The sequence below is a fragment of the Myodes glareolus genome, chromosome 5, assembly GCF_982192425.1.
Source record: "Myodes glareolus chromosome 5, mMyoGla1.1, whole genome shotgun sequence".
Lineage (NCBI taxonomy): Eukaryota > Metazoa > Chordata > Mammalia > Rodentia > Cricetidae > Myodes > Myodes glareolus.
Genome location: NC_142030.1, coordinates 97,193,354 through 97,212,177, shown reverse-complemented (window position 1 = coordinate 97,212,177; position 18,824 = coordinate 97,193,354). Strand labels below are relative to the sequence as shown.

Sequence of the window (18,824 nt, the reverse complement as noted above, 5' to 3'; positions counted from 1 at the left end):
GAAGCAGGTAGAGAAGAATTCAGGCACTGTGTATCCCATACGTCTCTTTTCAGTAGAGTTTCCTTCAGCAAAACTTTGAAAGGGCATTGGTGGTCATGAAGATGCATCCATGTACTCTGGAAAATATGGGTATTAAAAGATTTTCAGAAACTTAAACCATTGGTTGACAGTCTCTTCTGGAATCGCCCGGCAGCTGACAGCTGTGCTCGCTGAGGCTCAGGGTGGTCCTACTCTTGAGTCAGCTGCAGAAGCATTCGTAGTTACCCGGAAGCTCTAAAGTGAGCACTTCCAAAAACACTAGACCAGCACCACAAGCTCAGAAGCCCCTTTCTGCCATGCCTAATATGGACATGTGCAGAGAACACAGATGGGGGTTGTGTATATTATCAGAAATAAAAGTTGGAAGATTTATATGCAGGTTTTATCTTTGACCGAAATCCTCTGTGTGTCTGTGTCCGCACGCGTATGCATGCGTGTGAAGGCTAAACATTGCCCTCCGTTGTCTTTTCAATCATTCACCTCCTTCTACAAGTCTCCCTTCTGTACCTGGCTTTTGATGTAGGTACGAGGAAACTTGATCCATGTGCTTGCACAGCGAGCACTTATTGACTGTCCCCAGCTTCTGATTCCCTAAGGAGATAGCCTGCCAGTCTTGGAAACAGATTATTCCAAAAGCCAGTAGGCATACCCTTATGGGGTATGCAGAAAGACTGCCTCTTAAAATATTGGAAAAAGTCCCATTTTGTTTCTCATTAGATAGGGACAATCGGGATGATAAAAGGAACATTTAATAATTCTCATTATTCTGACTCTATATTCTAATTTTTTAGGGAGATTGTATATGACATCCCTCTGTTTGGGCCACACCCCAAATGAACTGAATCAATATCTTTGGTGTATCTGCACCTCTACCTTTTAGAAAACTCTAGGTAAATCTGTAGGTGGGGTAGGGGTTGAAGGGCAAGCTATGCGCACATGATCTAATCCATCATTTGTGTGTTCTGAGGGCTTGAGATGCCAGCTAGGCTGACCCAAGACTGCTGTATTGTTTGGGAGACTTGACTTTGACTTGATAAATTGCAGAACAAATGGACTTAGCATCTAGTGTGTGTCTGCCTAATTCCTTTGCAAAGAACGTTCATACCTGGGGTGTTTGGGACTCTGAGACTGCTGCAGCAGTCTGTGGCGTGTGCATTGACTGTCCTTATCTAAGAGTTGGTGAATCCATTCTAAGGTCTGAGTCTCATAACTGTCTGATGGCTATGTCGCACCAGCTAGACTTTAACCGAGTGATCTTAATCTGGTCTAGTTTTTTGGATGGATCGCTGTCCTTTTTCTACAGATAGAGTACTCTTGGTGTGGATCAGCACCCAGCCTGGCTTCTCCCTGGATAAAGCCAGAGGGCCTTCTTGTAGGATGTCTGGTCATTGAGCAATCATTCATTAATGGCTTTTCTCATGATGCTATTGCTCCCTATATTTAAGATAATTTTAATTCTTTTTATAATGGTTTTCTTTAACTCTGGAGTCACTTAGGCGTTGACATTCATGTCTATTTTCTTATACTTTTCTTTCTTTTCTTTTGGCTTTTTGAGACAAGGTTTCTCTGTGTAACAGCCCTAGCTGTCCTCAGACTCACTCTGTAGACCAGGCTGGCCTCAAACTCACAGAGATCCTCCTGCCTCTGCCTTCAGAGTGCTGGGAGTAAAGGTGTGTGCCACCACCACAAGGCCAAAACTGTAAACTTCTTTAAAATATTTTTGGGTCCCTCCCATTTATTTTTATAACTTGATTGCGTGTTAGGCTCTTGAGTGTAAATTTTGTGGATGGCAAGGTCTCCTGCTGTGTCAGAAGGCCGGCAATGTTTTCAGAATTCTCCGGGTTGTTGTGGTTTCAAACTGTGTGGGTGGAAAGTTCTTTCAAGTGTGAATAATTTTATGGTTTTTGTGAGTGGACCTCACAGAACATGGGGCAGTCATAGGTGACAGGGTAGTCACAGCTTCCTGGTCACCCTTGTCCTCCTTCTGTCCTCTTCCCAGTAAGATTTGTACCTTCACTGCCCCTCCCTGCTGTAAGTGGACACTCATGAAGCGAATGGCTGGGCAGGAGAGACAGAAAGGTGTGTTCAGGATCTTTGAAAACATTGTATTTGATTTTTAAGGTACATTTGTTTATTTGTGTTTTAGGGTAGATGTGCCAGTCAGAGCAGAGCTTGCTGGAATTTGGTCTCTCACTCTACTCTATGGATCCTGGCAAGCAAACGCAGGCTCTCAGCCTTGGAGGCAGGCACCTTTACCCACTGAGCCATCTCACTAGCCCTGAAAATCTATGTTAAACAAAATATGAAGCATTTGTGGACTTTCTGGAACCTTTTGAAAAATCCTTTGGAGCACAGTGTGAAAACCCTAGTCACCCAACTTATAAAATACCCTGTGGTTCTAGAATGGTCTGCATTTTAGCCATAGGTAGAATAAAGCTGTGAATCAAAGATTTCCAAGTGTTTTCTGTGTTTGGGGCTTTTCCACCATCTCTCTGCTGTCCTTTCCCTGTGGCCATTCCTGTATGACCGAGGTGACTTATAGCGGCCATAGATGGCTCCCTTGCTTCTTCATTCTCTGTTCCTGTATTTTACATATGCTGTGTATGCATGACTGCGTATGGAAGCCAGAGGTCAGCCCTGGATGTTGTCACTTAGGTTCTGTCCACCTTAGTTGTTACAAGCTGTTGTTATTACTGTGTGTGTGCTCGCACACGCTCCACGGCACAGAAGTGGAGGTCAGAGGATAACTTTGCGAAGTCAGATCTCTCCTTCCACCTTCTCATGAGTTCTGGGGATCCAGTTCAGGCTGATATGATTGCAAAACAAACACCCTTACTGCTTCACCATCTGTCTCCTTGGTGCCCTCATCTTTTGTCATGGACCTCTTACTTGTCCTGAGCTCAGCAGTTTGACTGTGCTGTCTAGGGTGTGAGCCCCAGGGCTCCATGTAGCTCCACTTTTCTGTGCCAGAATCAACACTCCTGGCTTTTTACTGTAGATTCTGGGGTTTGAACTTAGGTCTTCAAGCTTGCAAAGCCATCTGAGCCATCTCCCCAGCTCTAGGATTCCTTACCTTTTGGGACCTCACAGAGCCTGTAGGAAAGCCGAAGCAAGACTGTGTTGTTGAACAGTAGATAAGTTCCTCAGGATTGCCCTTTCTGTTCCAAGGAGGATGGGCTCTGCTATTCTGGGGACCCAGGAGTATTTAAGCAGGAGGTGAGGTTGAGTCAAGACTCTGGATGTGTGGGTGTGGGTTGCAAAGCTAACGGAGGCAAGCACAAGCACAGATGGCTTGGGAAATCCTGAATATTATCAGAGAGAATGAAGGTAAAGATGGGTCTCTTAGCCAAGGTTAAAGATAGATAGGAACGGATTCAGGTAGTACGTGGTTCTGACAGAAGTATAAAATGGACCGAGTTAGAGCAGGCAGTCACAATCAAATTGTATGATGTTGTCTGTGGGCCTGGTGGGCCCTGGATTGGTGCTGGCTTCACTGCTGTATGAGTGAGCACCTCTAGCTTTTTGTTTGTTTGTTTGTTTGTTTGTTTGTTTTTCGAGACAGGGTTTCTCTGTGTGGACCAGAGCTGACCTTGAACTCACAGAGGTCACCTGCCTCTGAGTCTGGAGTACTGGGATTAAAGGCTTGCACCACCACCCTTAGCAGGGCCTCTCTAGCTTTGTCCACCCTCTCCAGGGCCAGGAACTGATGAAACACAGGGGGCCTCCAGGGAGGCTTAGTTAGAAGGATTTGCTTGGTCAAAGTGGTTCTCACTGAAAGACCCCCACCCGCCTGCCTCAGTTTCCATTGCAGCTATAGTCCAGACCAGCCCCGAACCTAGCCCGGCACGCTCAGTCACCTGAAGGCTGGAGCATCCGCCAGGCGCCTATGCGAATAATAAAGTGCCTCTTGCGTTTGTATCCAGTGGACTGGTCTTGGTTCTTGGGCGTCGGGGTCTCCGAGGGGAGGACACCCAATTCAGGGGTCTTTCACTCACTGCTTTGGGCTGGGCTGTTTGCTGAAATGTCCTCATCCGAACAGCATCTGCCAGGCACCATGTGCCAGGAGCCACCTGGAGCAAAGCCTCTGAGGTTGATGCAGAGATGGTTAGAGTGGCCATCCATGTTTGGGGAACTACAGGCAAATGGCTCCGTAAGTGTTGTGCTGATAGCCTTGGTCTGCCCTTTGTGATGATGTGGTGTGGTCGGTGTGGTCTTTCTGGACCCTGGAGGATGGGGAAGGAGACTGCTGGAGACCCAAGAAACCTATTCACTAAACAGAACTTCAGTCTCCCCACCTTCAGCTTTTGGGGGCCTTTCGTTCTCACTGCCCTGCTGGAAGATGATTCACACATGTTGCCATTCTCACCATGTAGAATGCATTGTTGCGGTGTATTCATAGTTACTTATCTGCAGTGGTTATTTCCTATGGCCAGGACCTGGCAAGAAGTATCATCAGAGGTAAAGGCTGGCTCACGGGCTAAGAAGGGACACAGTCCGGCATGGGAGGGAAGGCAGGGTGGCGGGAATGCGAGGCTGCTGATCACTTTGCTTATACAGTCACAAATCTGAGGACAGAGGGAAAACAAATCTAGACTCTGAAGGCCCACCTCCAGTGCCCCACCTTCTCCAGCAAGGCTCTGAACAGTGCCACCAGTGGGGACCAAGTGTTCAAACTCATGAGCCTTTGAGAACCATTTAGGACACATCTGCCTCACCACAACCTATTTAGACCCAGCCTTTTCACTGTCCCTGAAAGAATGCAAGGCAGAGAGTAGAGTCACAGTTAAAAATTAAGGGAATACAAGCCAAGGATCCCACAGAGGCAACGGTTAGAAACTAACCTTTTGTCTGCAGGATCTGCCTAGCAGGGAAGCTGGGAGGCAGGAGACAACTGTTAAAAGTTTACACATGGCTGCCGGGATGTCTGACTTTAAGGCAGAAAGCATTTGTTAAAGGTTAACAGGGGCTGCCAGCTTTATTTTTTTTCTCTCAAAATGTGGTGTTTGTACTTACAACTTTATATTTCTATATTTTATTCTTGGACTCTTCAGTGTATGTATTTGGGGGTGGGGGTGGGGAGGCAGGCGAAGAAAGGTAAATCAGGAATGGCTGCAGCAGGTTTAACCTTTTATGGTCTATAGTTGCACACAGGATTAAATTGGCTCGTGAACTGGGGTGTGGTTTGAGAGGAGGGGTTGAGGAATCTAGCATTGACCTTGACTAAGGAAGGGCCATAGGTTTCTCTTTCCAGAAATAAAGAGATTGATTGACCTAGCCAGCAGGAACTTTCCTCAAGCACCCAGGGAACGAGACCCTTATCCTAATGCCTGACCTTGGGAAAAGGACTTCTTCTAGGGACCAGACACTGGGAGCCAATTTTCATTCCTTAAGGGCATAAGCACTGAGCTCTTCCCTAAATGTGCCCCTTTGCGGCTTAGTCTTACTATCTCCAAAGGAAGGTCCTGATGTCTTACTCTTTTCCCACATTAGACTGTACCATTCTGATTTCTCTGCACTTATTAACTGAACTCTTGCCCTTAATGACCTGAGGCTCTGCATCTGAATTGTAGCGTTTCATCCTTGGGATCAGGTGCTCTAGTAAATCTCTAAAATTCCTGTTCGTGGTGTAATTAGGAGGACACAATGGATTTCCTGTTTCCAAAGTGGCAAGATGTTTTTCCAGAGGATTATTTTGTTTAGACAGGCCACCACTGTATGCATTTTTATCCATTACCAAAGCCTGCACAAAATTTCCCAAAGGGAAAGACATTAATATTGAGAATCATTAAAAATGAGAGTAAAAAGGGGCTGGAGAGGGTGGTCCACAGTGTTGAAATGCTGGGACTTTGTCCTGCAGCAATGGTCGCCATGGGGCCCACACCAGGACTATATAATACATAGTTTCTAGCAACCTTTTCTTGCTCACTTAGCAGAGTGTTCTTGGGTCACACATGTAGCATCACTGATTTCTCCTTTTTCTGTCTAAATACTATTCTGTCTAAAAACTGGTTTGCATATTCCTGTTTGGCCAGTTGATTAGTTGATGTTCATTTGTGTTGTTTTAGTTTTGGTCTGTTGTAAAGGATGTATACAAGATTTTCTTCTTTGTTTTGTTTTTTTGAGACAGGGTCTCACTGTGTATCCCTGGCAGGCCTAGAACTGGCTTTGTAGACCATTGATCTCAAAAGCTCAGAGACCTGAGAACTGGAATACGTGAGCTCGCCATTCACATGCGTGCCTCACCACGCTTGGTACAAGGGTGATTTTTTGTTTTTGCTTGTTTGTTTTTCCCAAGACAGAATTTTCTCTGTGTAAAATGCCTTGTCTATTCTGGAACTGGCTTTGTAGATCAGGCTGGCCCCAGCTCACAGAGATTCCAGAGATTCTCCTGCCTCTGGCTCACGATTAAAGGCGTGCACCACCGTAGCCCTGCTGTGTTTTGTTTTTAAATATGTGGGGACATCCTGTTATTGTTTCTCTAGCTGGAATTCCTGAGTGCAGAATGGTCTATACCCCCGTGGGGGCATTTGAGTAGCTACTGGGCTGTTTCCCACAGGGTGTACCATTTTCTTTACCTACTCACAGTCCGCAGGTTCCATCCCGACATCTGATGCCCTCAGTAACCATCCTAATGGGTTCAAAGTGAATTCTTGTTGCTTGTGTGGTATTTAGTTCTCCTTTCCCCAATGATTAAAGATGTTGAATGTACTTGTAGGACCCAGGGCAGCTTGGTACACACCTGCCAAGACAGGCTGTATAGACCAGCAGAAAGGTTGGCCTGAGTCTCAGTTTGCACTATGGCAATACATGGTTCCACGAAAAACCACGAACTGAGACCACCCATGCTCCACCCAGGTACAGACCATCCAAAGGAAATTCCTAAAGTTCCAGCTATTGTAAATAGGATCACTTGGTGTCCCTCAGCCCAGCATATACCATCCCCTTTTCACCAGGGCACCCCTAGACAAATGTGAGCCAGTCAGGGGTCCTGAACCTTAAAAAAACCCTCTGCTATATAAAAACCCACCCCTGCTGTTCTCAGGGCTTTCCAGTTGTGCCAATACCTTGGGCACACTGAGAGTCTGAGTTCAGTTCCTGAACTTGTGCAAGAATAAAGGCTCACCAGGCAGTGGTGGTGCACGCCTTTAATCCCAGGCTCAGGAGGCAGAGGCAGGCGGAGCTCTGTGAGTTCAAGGCCAGCCTGGTCTACAAGAGTAGAGGACTGTTCCCGGACAGCTAGGGCTGTTATACAGAGAAACTCTGTCGCAAAAAACCAAAAGAAAGAAAGAAAGGAAGGAAGGAAGGAAGGAAGGAAGGAAGGAAGGAAGGAAGGAAAGAAGGAAAGAAGGAAAGAAGGAAGGAAGGAAGGAAGGAAAAAGGCTCTTTGCTTTTATATATGGGACTCAGTCTCCTTGTTGGTTTTTTGGGGACTCTGCGAATCTGGGTATAAAGTGTGTTTTTCTTCTTTTGTTATTAGAACTGACATGTGTCCTTGCCAAAAATTTTATTATTTTGATTGGGAAGGGAGGGAGGAAGGAAGGGAAGAAGGAAGAAGAGAAGAAAGGAAGGGGGTGGTACTAGCCTTTAGGGTGAACTGTTTCGCTCTCCTTTCCTTGTGTATGTGGGCAGTGTGCATATTTATGTGTGTGTTGGTGCACATGCACATGCATGTAGAGACCTGAAGTCAGCCTCAGGTATTGTTTCTCTGGATCCAACCAGAGACACAGGGTCTCTCACTTGCCAGGTAGGGTAGGTCTCAGGGGTCTGACAGTTTCATTGGCACCGGATTAGAAGTCACCACCATGTCCAGCTTTTTACGTGGCTTTTGGTGTATAGAACTCAGGTCTTCAGGTTGCCAGGCAAGCACCGTTCTTACTGAGCTATCTCCCTAGGCCTGAGTGATTAGTGTTGTAAACAGACTTGCTGCAGACTTTCTTAGTTTGAATGCTTGCTTTCTGATCGCTGTTGGTCTGAGTTCTTTCCATCGTGTGTGTGTGTGTGTGTGTGTGTGTGTGTGTGTGTGTGTGTGTGTTACTGCTGATCATCAAGTCCTCTCATGGCACCAAGATTCAGTAAGGATGCTATCCTAAAGCCTGGCATCCTACATGCGGGGATCTTCCTATCTTCTCAGTGAGACAGACTCCTGAAGTCATAGCAGCTTCCTTCCTAGTAGGAATCATGGAGGTGGATGCTAAGGTGGCTCTCTGTGTGCTGATAGTTTCTGTTGTTTCACATTCTGCTTTCTATGAGAGAAAAAGCCATTCCTGGAAATTCTATGGTTGCTTTTGGTTAGAGCCCACAAGGGCTCTGAACCCCTGTAGAGGAGTTCAGAGGTATACCAAATGTGGACCTCTCTGAGTGTCTTGATTCTGTTCCTATTGCTACGATACAATCCAGTGAGCAAAACTTGGCTCCAAGTCCATCATGGTGGGGATGTCAGGGTGGCAGAAGCCTAAGCAACCGGTCACATCCCATCCACCATCAGGAACAGGGAGCAGTGAATCCTAGCTCTGCCTCTCCATTGCATACAGTTCAGGTTGCCAGCCCAGGGAATGCTTTCACCCACAGTTAAGATGAGTCTTTCCACACTGATCAGTGCAATCAAGAGAATCCTTCACAGGCATGGCCAGAGGCCCATCTCCCAGGTGGATCTGGATGCTAGCCTCCCACTGAGCTGGAATAATTTGGCTGGCTTAGCCCGCATCTTACTCCTAGGATGTACCATCTGGGTAGTTTGGCCCTTTCCGAAGCAAAGCCTCCTACCGAAGGCCTGGTCTTCGCTCTGGTTTTTGCTCAGGCCCGTCCTGTGACTTAACCCCTGTCATTCTTCATCAACCTTCATCAACCTCATCAGTAGGGTTCACTCAGGAAGTGGATGGGACTTGCTGTCGGAAGGTTTATGGGTAATCTTGTCAGCAGTTAAGATCGGTCTCTAAAATGGTCACAGAAAACACCCAGAAGGTCCCCTTTTGGCTATGGCCCCCTGCTAACACGGCCAGGGAAAGTCCCCTCAGATCTGAGGTGATAATGAGTGGATGATCTAGAAGGAAATGCTGCTTCATGTACTGGGTGTGGGGGGAGAGATGGTGTTCAAAGTGTTAGCCCTCTGAGGGTGGGTGGTCCGTCTTGCTCATGTTCAATCCCCATGCCTGGGCTCAGCAGGTACTCAGTCTATAGAGGGAAAATGCCATTCCACTGGCCACCATTTGGAAGTGCCATTGTGCCCCTAAGACAAGGACGTGTAACCATCAGATACTTTGTCCCCCTGTGGTCATTGTCGGCCTGTTTGTCTTTTTTTTTTTTTTTTCCTGAGTCAGAGTTTCTCTGTGTAACAGTCCTGGCTGTCCAGGAACTTTATGGACCAAGCTGGCCTTGAACTCAGAGATCCATCTGCCTCTGCCTCCCAAGTACTGTGGCTAAAGGCTTGCTCCACCACCACCACTCAGTCCTGTTTGTCTTTCTCAATTTCTTCCTCCCTCCCTTCCTCCTTCCTATTTATCTGACTTTTCATGTGTCATGTGCATGTAGGGCGTATATGTTCCCTTATGTATGGGCATACATGTATGCAATGTGCATGTGAAGACCCAGGGTTAATTTCACTCCCCTTGATCTATTGTGGCAGAGTTTCTCAGTTGAACTCAGTGCTTGCCAACTTATTTAGTCTTAGCTAACCAGCTTCCTTTGAGGCTGTCTCCCAAGTGCTGGGGCTTACAGATGGCCGGCACACCTACCCAGCTTTGCAGGGCTGCTCCTTGTACTTGCAAAAGATATACGGTCTTTACCCACTGAGACCTCCACCCATTTGTTTGTTTGTTTTTGTGTTTTTTTTTTTTTTTTGAGAAAGCCTGGAACCCCTTGTGTAGCCAAAGATAGCCTTGAATTCCTGATCCTCTTACCTCTACCTAACTGACGTGCTGGAGATTGAAGCTGTGACTTTACATCTGTTAGGAAGCTTTAAACCGAATGCTCTGTGTCCCCAAGCCTAACTATGTCCCCAGGCCTGACTATTGTCTTCCTCTGAGCAGATGCACTTAGGTAGTGCTCGACTTCTGATCCTTTGACCTAAATATTGGAACTTCAGAGTGGCGTGAGAAGCTATGTACCCATTCTGTTTTCAGTTTTCAGTGTTGTGTTCCATAGATTACATGAGATACACACTTCATTGCAAAGTAGGTTTTATGTTAGTTGGGTGACTGTGCTGAACAGTACAGTCCAAAACAAACGTTCTGAATATGATTTAAAAAGACTAAGCTAAAACTACGTTGCTTGGCTGGTTTTAAGTGTATTAAACATGATTTCTACTTAATGATATTTTCAGTTTATGAGGGATTTATCATCCCAGTGGAAGCAGGAGAGTCTGGATCTTTGTCCCAAGCGTTCTTTAAACAGGACACGGGGCCCCCCCTGTGTCGGTTTTCTATCATTGTGACAAAATGTTTAACGCCATGATCTGGGCATACCCATCAACCCGCCTGCAACCTCTCCTCAGGCCCACCTTGCTGAGAAACCCCAATAGAGATCACAGGCCCTGTCTGTGCTGTTATCAGATGGGAGAGGAACACCTTCACATCAAAACTCTGCTCTTGAATTTTCGTTTTGCCTCATGACGGCAGTGAAAGTGAGAACCGCGGAGAAGCTGCCAGCCAGCCAGGTGCTTTGGGTTTCCTGTGCAGCAGGCATGCGATCCTGCGAGGTGCAGCTTTTGCTCCAAGATAGCTGGGGCAAGAGGCTGGCGATAGAACGAATGCTTAGCATAAAGCTGGAGCAAAAAGACCCTACCTGTGCCTCTGGCGTCTTCCCCTCCCCAAAGTCAGTTACCCTGCCACACTGATCGTGAAATCCAACCGTGTTTGAACAACACAGGACCCTCTCCCCTTTCCTTCTTAGCGCTCTCTGAAGACGCTTCTACTTTCTTACACAGCTCTCAAGCTGTGTGCACAGACTTCGCTCCAAGCTCGTCATGACTTTCTAAGTTCAAGTTACACAGACACAAAATACAAAGTGGCCCCGGGACTCTGCCCTCCCCTTGGGCTTGCTGACATTTGGTGGCATATCCTTCCATCTCCTCTGTACCTTGCAAAACTGCACTTCCTGTTTTGAACGAGGTCTAGAAGGGGGACAGCCCTTCCACACCTGTGTCCACACACTCAGACGCACACTTCCTCCAGTATATTTGTACAACTTTATGGTGCTTTGCCACATTTCTCTTCTGCCCCCCGCCCCCCGGCTCCCAGATTTTAGCCTAAAGCACACGGAGCCAGACGCAAGTGGGTATTTCGTGGAAAGTGACCTCAGTGCAGATGCAGTTCCTGATCGTTGCGTTTGGTTACGACCACATTGCTAACTGTGCTCCTCCTTCACAGCAGAATGGAAGCCAGGGAAGGAAATCAGCTGACTCAGGAGCCGGAGTGAGAGCGGCGGCCGTGTGTGCACCCTCCGCCCCAGCCTGCACCATGAACTTGCCTTCACCTTCTGCGCCTTGAGAGCCAAGGGAGGGCGACCTTGCTAGAGAGAGATGGCTTTCTTCACTCCCTGGAAGTTGTCCTCTCAGAAGCTGGGCTTCTTCCTGGTGACTTTTGGCTTTATATGGGGGATGATGCTTCTGCACTTCACCATCCAGCAACGAACTCAGCCTGAGAGCAGCTCCATGCTGCGGGAGCAGATCCTGGATCTCAGCAAAAGGTACATTAAAGCGCTGGCCGAAGAAAACAGGAACGTGGTGGATGGCCCGTATGCCGGTGTCATGACAGCTTATGGTGAGTGTGAAGGCACGGGGATGGCTTGCTCCACTGGGCGTGCCTCGACTTTGGAGGGACATTGTGGTCTTGTTACGGTCTGAAGATTCTCTGTTCTCATGGGCAGTGATCATATTTGGTTTTGTATGTGTGTCCTTTTCATCTCTGTATTTCTTTATACGAGTTGTGGATACGAACATGCCAGAGGTCAGAGGATAATCTCAGGTGTGAGTCCTTACATTTTACTTTGTCTGCAACAAAGTCTCTTCTTGGCAGCTGCTGACCCTCTGAGAGATTTTCTTGTCTCTGCCTCCCATCTCTGTGTAGACACACTGGGATTATACAAGCATGCTACTGTATCTAGCTGTATGTGGATTTGGGGGATCTGAACTCAGGTCTTCATGCTTGTCCAGCAAGCCCTTCTACTGACAGAACCACCTCCCCAACCCACAACTCTACTTTTAGAAAGGTAATACAGCGCTCTTTGTGGGACTCTAAGCTCCTGTCCACGCAGACACCCCTGTCCCCAGGCATATGCCAGTCAGCACACTTGAGCTCTCTGGATCATGTCTGTAGTCAGTCCCCAATCTGTCAACATATTTCTAGGCTGTGCTCAGAGGAGTGTGCTCAGGGAATGAGACAAACATTTTCATTATCTGCCCTTAAACAAAATGTAATTAGATTCAGTGGAGGGGGACCGGGTGAGGAGGCTGATGTTTTGGATAACATCAAGGTCAGCGTAGAGCTAATAAACTGCCCTGTAGCTTTAATGTTTGATTTCCCGGGCTTTATTGCTTGTCTTTGATTTTGCTCACCCTGAGAGAAATCTTCTTGTGCTCATTGCTCCTTTTCAGGTGCCTCAAGTTCTTTTTAAAATGACACATGAGGGTTTAGCATGCATGGAGCTTCTGGGCTGGATCTGTGCATAGTAGCACATGCCTGAAGATCAAGTGCATAGGGTCATCCTCAGCTACAGAGGGCCTTTGTGGCTAGCCTGGGTTACATGAGACCACACACACACACACACACACGTATTTTATATATATATATATATATATATGATATATAATAAATATAATATATAATAAAGTACGTATGTGAAATATATTCTGTTAGCAAAAGTTATGCTAAATTTAGAAAAATTGAAGGTATAAGCAGAAGAACAAAAGAGGAAAGTCGCATAAAATTATATTCTGCAATAAACGTGATCAGCGTTTGGTGTATATTCTGATAGATTTTTCCATCATCATCATGTGTGCATGCCCATCCATTTGTGTATCTGGGCACGTGCACCACTGCACATAGTGGAGGTCAGAGGACAGACAGCCTTTAGGCTGAAGTTGGCTCTCTCCTTCGACCATGCGGGTCCTGAGAATGGAGCTCAGGCTGTCAGGCTTGCCTGGTCAGTGCCTTTACCCTCTGAGCCATTTATCTCGTCTGACCCTGATGGTGTAAAAATGTGCATACAAACACTTATGAAGTATCTCCATGGCAGATGGACTTCAGGTTGTGCTATCTTGGGAAATTTGACCTCCCAGGATACCCTTTGGTCACTGAGGATGCAGAATGACCGGGGTTTCTAGAGGGTGAGCCCTTGTTAGTCATCAAATGGAAAACTGAACCATCCAACCCCGACTTCAGCGGGCTCAGTGTCTGGGACTTTGGCTGTAGACGACAACTGTGTTGGTGTAGAAGAGCTGGTGTTTGCTTTGGGGCCCAGTCAAGGATATGGCCTTGAGGATATAGCACTCGCGTGATGATTAGACCTCCTGCTACTGTAGGCTGTGATTGGGCAGTTGGAATACAGGCTTAGTAAATCACAGGCACCCAAAAGCTTGGTTCTGTGCTGTGTGTGTGTGTGTGTAGAGAGAGAGAGAAGATAGCCACGGCCGAGGAACCCTGCTGTTCTTTCTCAGTTCTTGGGGTCAGAATGGTCACACCATCTGCTTGTGATATATCTCTGCGAGCTTTGTCAGCAACAATCTTGGGGAGCGGGTAGCTCAGTTGGTAAAGTGCTTGCCATGCAACCATGAGGACCTGAACTTGATCCCTCGCACCCATGTAAAAAGGCCAGACATGAACGGCAGCATGCACCTACAATCTCTGCGCCAGAAAGGCTTGTTAACCAGCCAGCCTATCAGGAGCTTCAGGCTCACTAAGAGACCCTGTCTCAGTGGGGAGAACGAACTAGGAAGGCATCCAGCGTCAACCTCTTGCCTCTGTGTACATGCGCACATTCACAAGCACACACAGAGACACACACATGAGAGAGAGAGAGAGAGAGAGAGAGAGAGAGAGAGAGAGAAATATGAGGTGCCCAACTACACAAGTCATATGACTCATTGACATGACTTCTGTCGTCCATCAGTTTCAGAGATCAGTTACTGGCAGAGAGAAAAGAGTAGCACAGAGCACTGGTGTTGCATAAGTGTGATGTGGCCAGTGATAGATGCCGTCTTAAAGGTTTTAATCCTACACATACTTTGTGTTCTGGTGGAAGCTTCACCCCAGCGCCTGGTGTCCATACATCCAAAGAGTTTGGAATGTTTGGGTGGAAACTCTACTCCAAGCCCCCGCCCCCATCCCTCTCCAAACCCTGCTACCTCTCAGAAAGTCCACCAAGTCCCCTCCCCCGGAGATGCTCAAGACCACTCCTACAGGGAACTTAAACTGCCCTCCAGAAAACAGGCTTGTGGTCTCCTTGTCCCAGCTCCTCTCTGGGGAGCTGGAAAACCATTCAGGAGCTTTGTAGCCATTAAACCTGGGCCTTTTCTAATTCGGTTTGATTTGGTCTGATTTGGGTTGCTGTGGCAGTGGAGAGGCTCATCGGGGTACAGAAACTTTTCACTTTGTTATACCCTTGTTGGGAAAGGACACCAACTTAACAGTGATTTCCTCTAATCACAGTTTATCAAACTTTTTCCCTGGGTGACACAAACACATATGAGCTATATATTTATAGACTTGTGATCTTGCTAGTTGTTTCTATTATGTGTTGATAAAAAAGCTCAGAGTGCAGACTTCCTGCATATTTTAGAGAAAATGCATCTGATCTTAGCTTTTTAGCACATATGCATGTGTGTGTGTGTGTGTGTGTGTGTGTGTGTGTGTGTGTGTGTATAAAATATAAAAGTAACCCAGGACTGGGGAGGGAGATAGTTTACAAGAGGACTAGGGGACCTGCATTTAATCACCAGAAACCATGAAAAAAAAAATCAGGCATACTTGATGCACTATTGTAATCTCAGCACTGGGGAGGCAGAGAAAGCTATATCCCTGGACTCGCTGGCCAGCTGACTTAGCCCACTTGGTGAGCCCTGGAGCAGTGGGAGACCCTATCTTAAACAAAGAACAAACAAGATGGATAGTGTTTTCAGAATAACAGTCCTACACACACACACACACACACACACACACACACACACCCCTCTGAGTCTTCTGTTGGAATTTCAGCCGTGTGTGTCATCGCAGGACATTGTATATTAAAGCACCTATAAGAATTATTTATTCCAACCCTTTCACGATGACCGTCAGTGAAGTAATCATTCTTTTCCCTCATACCAGCAAACAGTGAATCGGGAGTCATCAGCGGGTCTAACATGCTTTCCTCCCACCAGGCTGACTTGCCAATCTAAGTGGTCTTGTGGGACTGAGTTTCTGGAACTTACCAGAGTGTGCATGCTTGAGCTATGTAAGATCCTCCTGTGGTGAGGTCCACTGAGACAGGGTTTCCTGGTCCTACTGATGTTTTAGGTTAGATATGTCTGTATTTCAAGAAGATTTTATTTATATGGGGTATTAGTTTGCTTCTGTCACAGTTATACAGCATTCTGCCCAAAAGCAACTTAGGGAGGGAAAGGATTTATTTGACTTACTCTTCAGGGTCGGAGTCCATCATTGAGGGAAGCTGAGTCAGGAACCTGGATACAAGAACCACGGAGGAACGCTGCTTGCTGGGTCACTCCCAGTTTCCATTCCTGACTCACTCATATTCTCATGCCTAGATAGCTTAATTATATAGCCTTTGACCTCCTGCTGGGAATAGTGCCACCACAATGGGCTGGGCCTTCCCATATCAATTAAAAAGTTCAACAGTCCCTCAAAGACATGCCCAGAGAGAGAAGTTACGTGTCCAAAACTCTTGTCAGGCCATTATAGGCTTTGTTAAGTGGACAGCTAAAGATCACTAGCATACGTGGTAAGCTTCTAGCAGGAGATACCAGTAGCCCCTCCCTAGTTGTGACAATCAACAATATCTCCTGGATGAGATAATAAAGGTTTTCTAACACAGATGGCTGCTGTGTAATGTTCCTTTGTTTTTGTTTTGGAGTCTGGAGTTTGGTAACCTCACTGTTTCCTTGGTTTAGGATTTTGCACACGAGTAACCAAGTGACAGTGATATTAGCTAGGGTGTGACCTAGTGCTAATCCTGGGAAGCTGGAGAGACATTTTGATGGCCCCCACTTCTCCTTTAACTTGCCACCATTGGTAACATTGACAGATAGACAGCCCTGGAGGAGGCAGGAGGATCAGGAGTTCAAAGTAATCTTTGGCTACAGATGGAATTTTGGAGGCCAGTCTGAGCTACATGAAATCCTGTCTCAGGCAGGTGCTGAGACTATGGGATTCTGTGTGGCTTAGCTGGGCTATGTGGATCGTCTCTTGCTTGTCTGTCACAGACACACCCCATGTCAGTATACTGCCTAGACATTTGCCCTGGAAGAGTGAGTAATTGGTCCTGTGTGTCCAGGAATGGGTTAGCTTAAAGGGATCCCATTAGTAGATTGAATAAACTTTTCATCTGAGAAGGAACTTGATAGGAGTGAGCAGAGAATGAGAGAGAGAGAGACAGAGACAGAGACGGAGAGAGACAGAGAGAGAGAGACACAGAGAGAGTATATGTGAACATTACCAAAATGCATTATGTACTTGTATGAGCTTGTCAGAGGAGAGGAAAGAGAACAACCTCTTCTCCCATTCCCATATTGGTAGAATCAGAGAATCTTGGTCTACTATAAATAGAGTTTTCATAGTTGGTTTTAGATGGTTCCTGATTCATTAGACTCCCTGCTTCCAGATCCCGGAACAGCACTGTTGATCGTAGGCTTTGCCTATGAGCCAGATTCACACTGCTGTTTAATGATGTACATAAAGTTGTGTTGGCAAATGGCCACTCTCATTGTTTATAGCAGATTCACTTACTTAGAACCATGGCGACAGCAACATTCCTTTCCCACAACTTCTAAACATTCTGAATCCACCCTTCCCCAGTCACCATAGCCCATTCTCTGGTCATGCTCTTCAAGGATTCAGCAACCTTTGGTCTGATTTGGTCTGAGGAAGCCAGCAACTTACAGCTTGTGGCCAAATCCTCCTTGCTACTTAATTTTGTTAAGGAAAATGAGAACACAAGCATATTAGTTGCTGGGGGAGATGATAAAAACTCTATCCAAGGTTGGATACATTCAGGCCTCAGCCTAGTTCATTGTTATTTTAACATAAAGTATCTATATGTGAAAGGAATGTCATTTCTTTGCAGTACAGACGAGCTGTTCTGGAATTCTTGATTCGGGCACAAGGGGCTTCAAGACCTCTTTGCAATGAAGTGTCCCCTTCAGGCCTCGTCCCCACAGTTTCTCCTGTCTTTCTATCTTGCTTTAGTTCTTAAGACATAAGAAACAGAAAGCAGAATGAAAAGTGACTTCGGAACTCCTTTTGGGACTTGGTCATTCAGATGGGCTGCTGGAAGGTCCCCAGCAGCCTGTGCAGAACAGTGGGGGCATTCATCCGTAGGGTGCAGAGGGTGTTGGCTCCTGCCTCCTAGCCACACCTGCCTATCCCAGGCCAGCACCTCATGGGCTGTGCCTTTCAGGGCATGGTAGATGCTGTCATTCATTCTAGTCAATGATGTTCTTGTTTCTGAGGTGACCCAATCTGTCTCGGACTGCTTGACCCAAATTCCCATCCCCGATGGTGCTCTCTTATCTAAGGCCAGGCCCGGGCCACTTCAGTCCTCTCATTCTGAAGATGCAGCTTAATGAGATCCGTAGTCCAGCTGTATCCTGTGACTCTGCCATCCCCTGCCACTGGAGTGTTTAGCCCCAGGGAAGCTCCTAGTGTTGGGTCCGGGTGTCACACAGTGATGGGGGACAGCCCACCAAAGTCTGTTAAGCCAGAAGCAAGCTTTGTTCCAGAAAAAGAAAAAAAAAATCACCACGGGGCACACAAAGCATATCAGCCACAGCCGTGGCCACAGCCAGAGATCCGGCTTCTGTAGCTGTGGCAATGGGGGCCTCTTTTGGGCTCCTCTTACAGTAAAATCAAGTACCGGGTGTAGGTCAAAGAGCTTTTTACAGTCTTGAGGTCAGACTTAAGTCACAGTACATTTTAAGTTTTACAGCTGTTGGTCACAGGACATTAGAATGTTAACTTAGGGTGTTTGTGAAAGCCTGGGGCTGACCCAGCCCTTTGCACTGTCTCTGAAAGTATGCAAGGCAGAGAGTAGAGTCACCTAAGGGGACAGTTAAAAATTAAGGGAACACAAGCCAAGGGTCCCACAGAGGCAACAGTTAGAAGCTAACCTTTGTCTGCAGGACCTGCCTAGCAGGGAAGCTGGGAAGCAGGAGACAACTGTTAAAAGTTTACCTCTGTACACATGGCTGCCAGGATGTCGGATTTTAAGGCAGAAAGTGTTTGCTAAAGGTTAGCATGGCTGCCAGCTTTATTTATTTATATTTTCCAAAATGTGTTTGAGTTTACAGATTTATATTTCTATATTCCTGGGCTGTACCCTTTTATTTCTATATTTTATTTCTGGACTCGGACTCTGCTGGTTCAGGCTAACGCAGCAGGAGCCTCTCCTGTGTCCCAAGCGACTATCTAGGCTTTGGGCATGTGGTGGGGAAAGGACTTTTCCGCTCTTGTGGGTGCCCTATCCTGGAGAACAGTAGGGCACTGCCAGAGAACAATCACCCTTCCTTGGAACACAGCAAAGGAGAAATTTGATTTAAAAAAACAAAACAAAAAAAAAAAAAAACCCTGGAGGGGCTA

At 46.6% G+C, this 18,824-nt stretch overlaps 1 protein-coding gene across 8 annotated transcripts in view; it reads left to right on the top strand.

Moving 5' to 3' along the window:
• Mgat5 (alpha-1,6-mannosylglycoprotein 6-beta-N-acetylglucosaminyltransferase) overlaps positions 1-18,824 on the top strand; it is a 295,197-nt gene that overhangs the window by 87,283 nt on the left and 189,090 nt on the right. For 5 of the 8 annotated variants that reach the window (XM_087906586.1, XM_087906583.1, XM_087906578.1 and 2 more), the window contains one exon: positions 11,406-11,795. In XM_087906586.1, the coding sequence (XP_087762712.1) occupies positions 11,555-11,795 (241 nt within the window). In that variant the 5' untranslated portion in view covers positions 11,406-11,554. Of the gene's footprint in view, positions 1-11,402; positions 11,796-18,824 lie in introns of all 8 variants that reach the window. The other 3 variants (XM_087906581.1, XM_087906579.1, XM_087906584.1) reach the window with 1 other exon arrangement.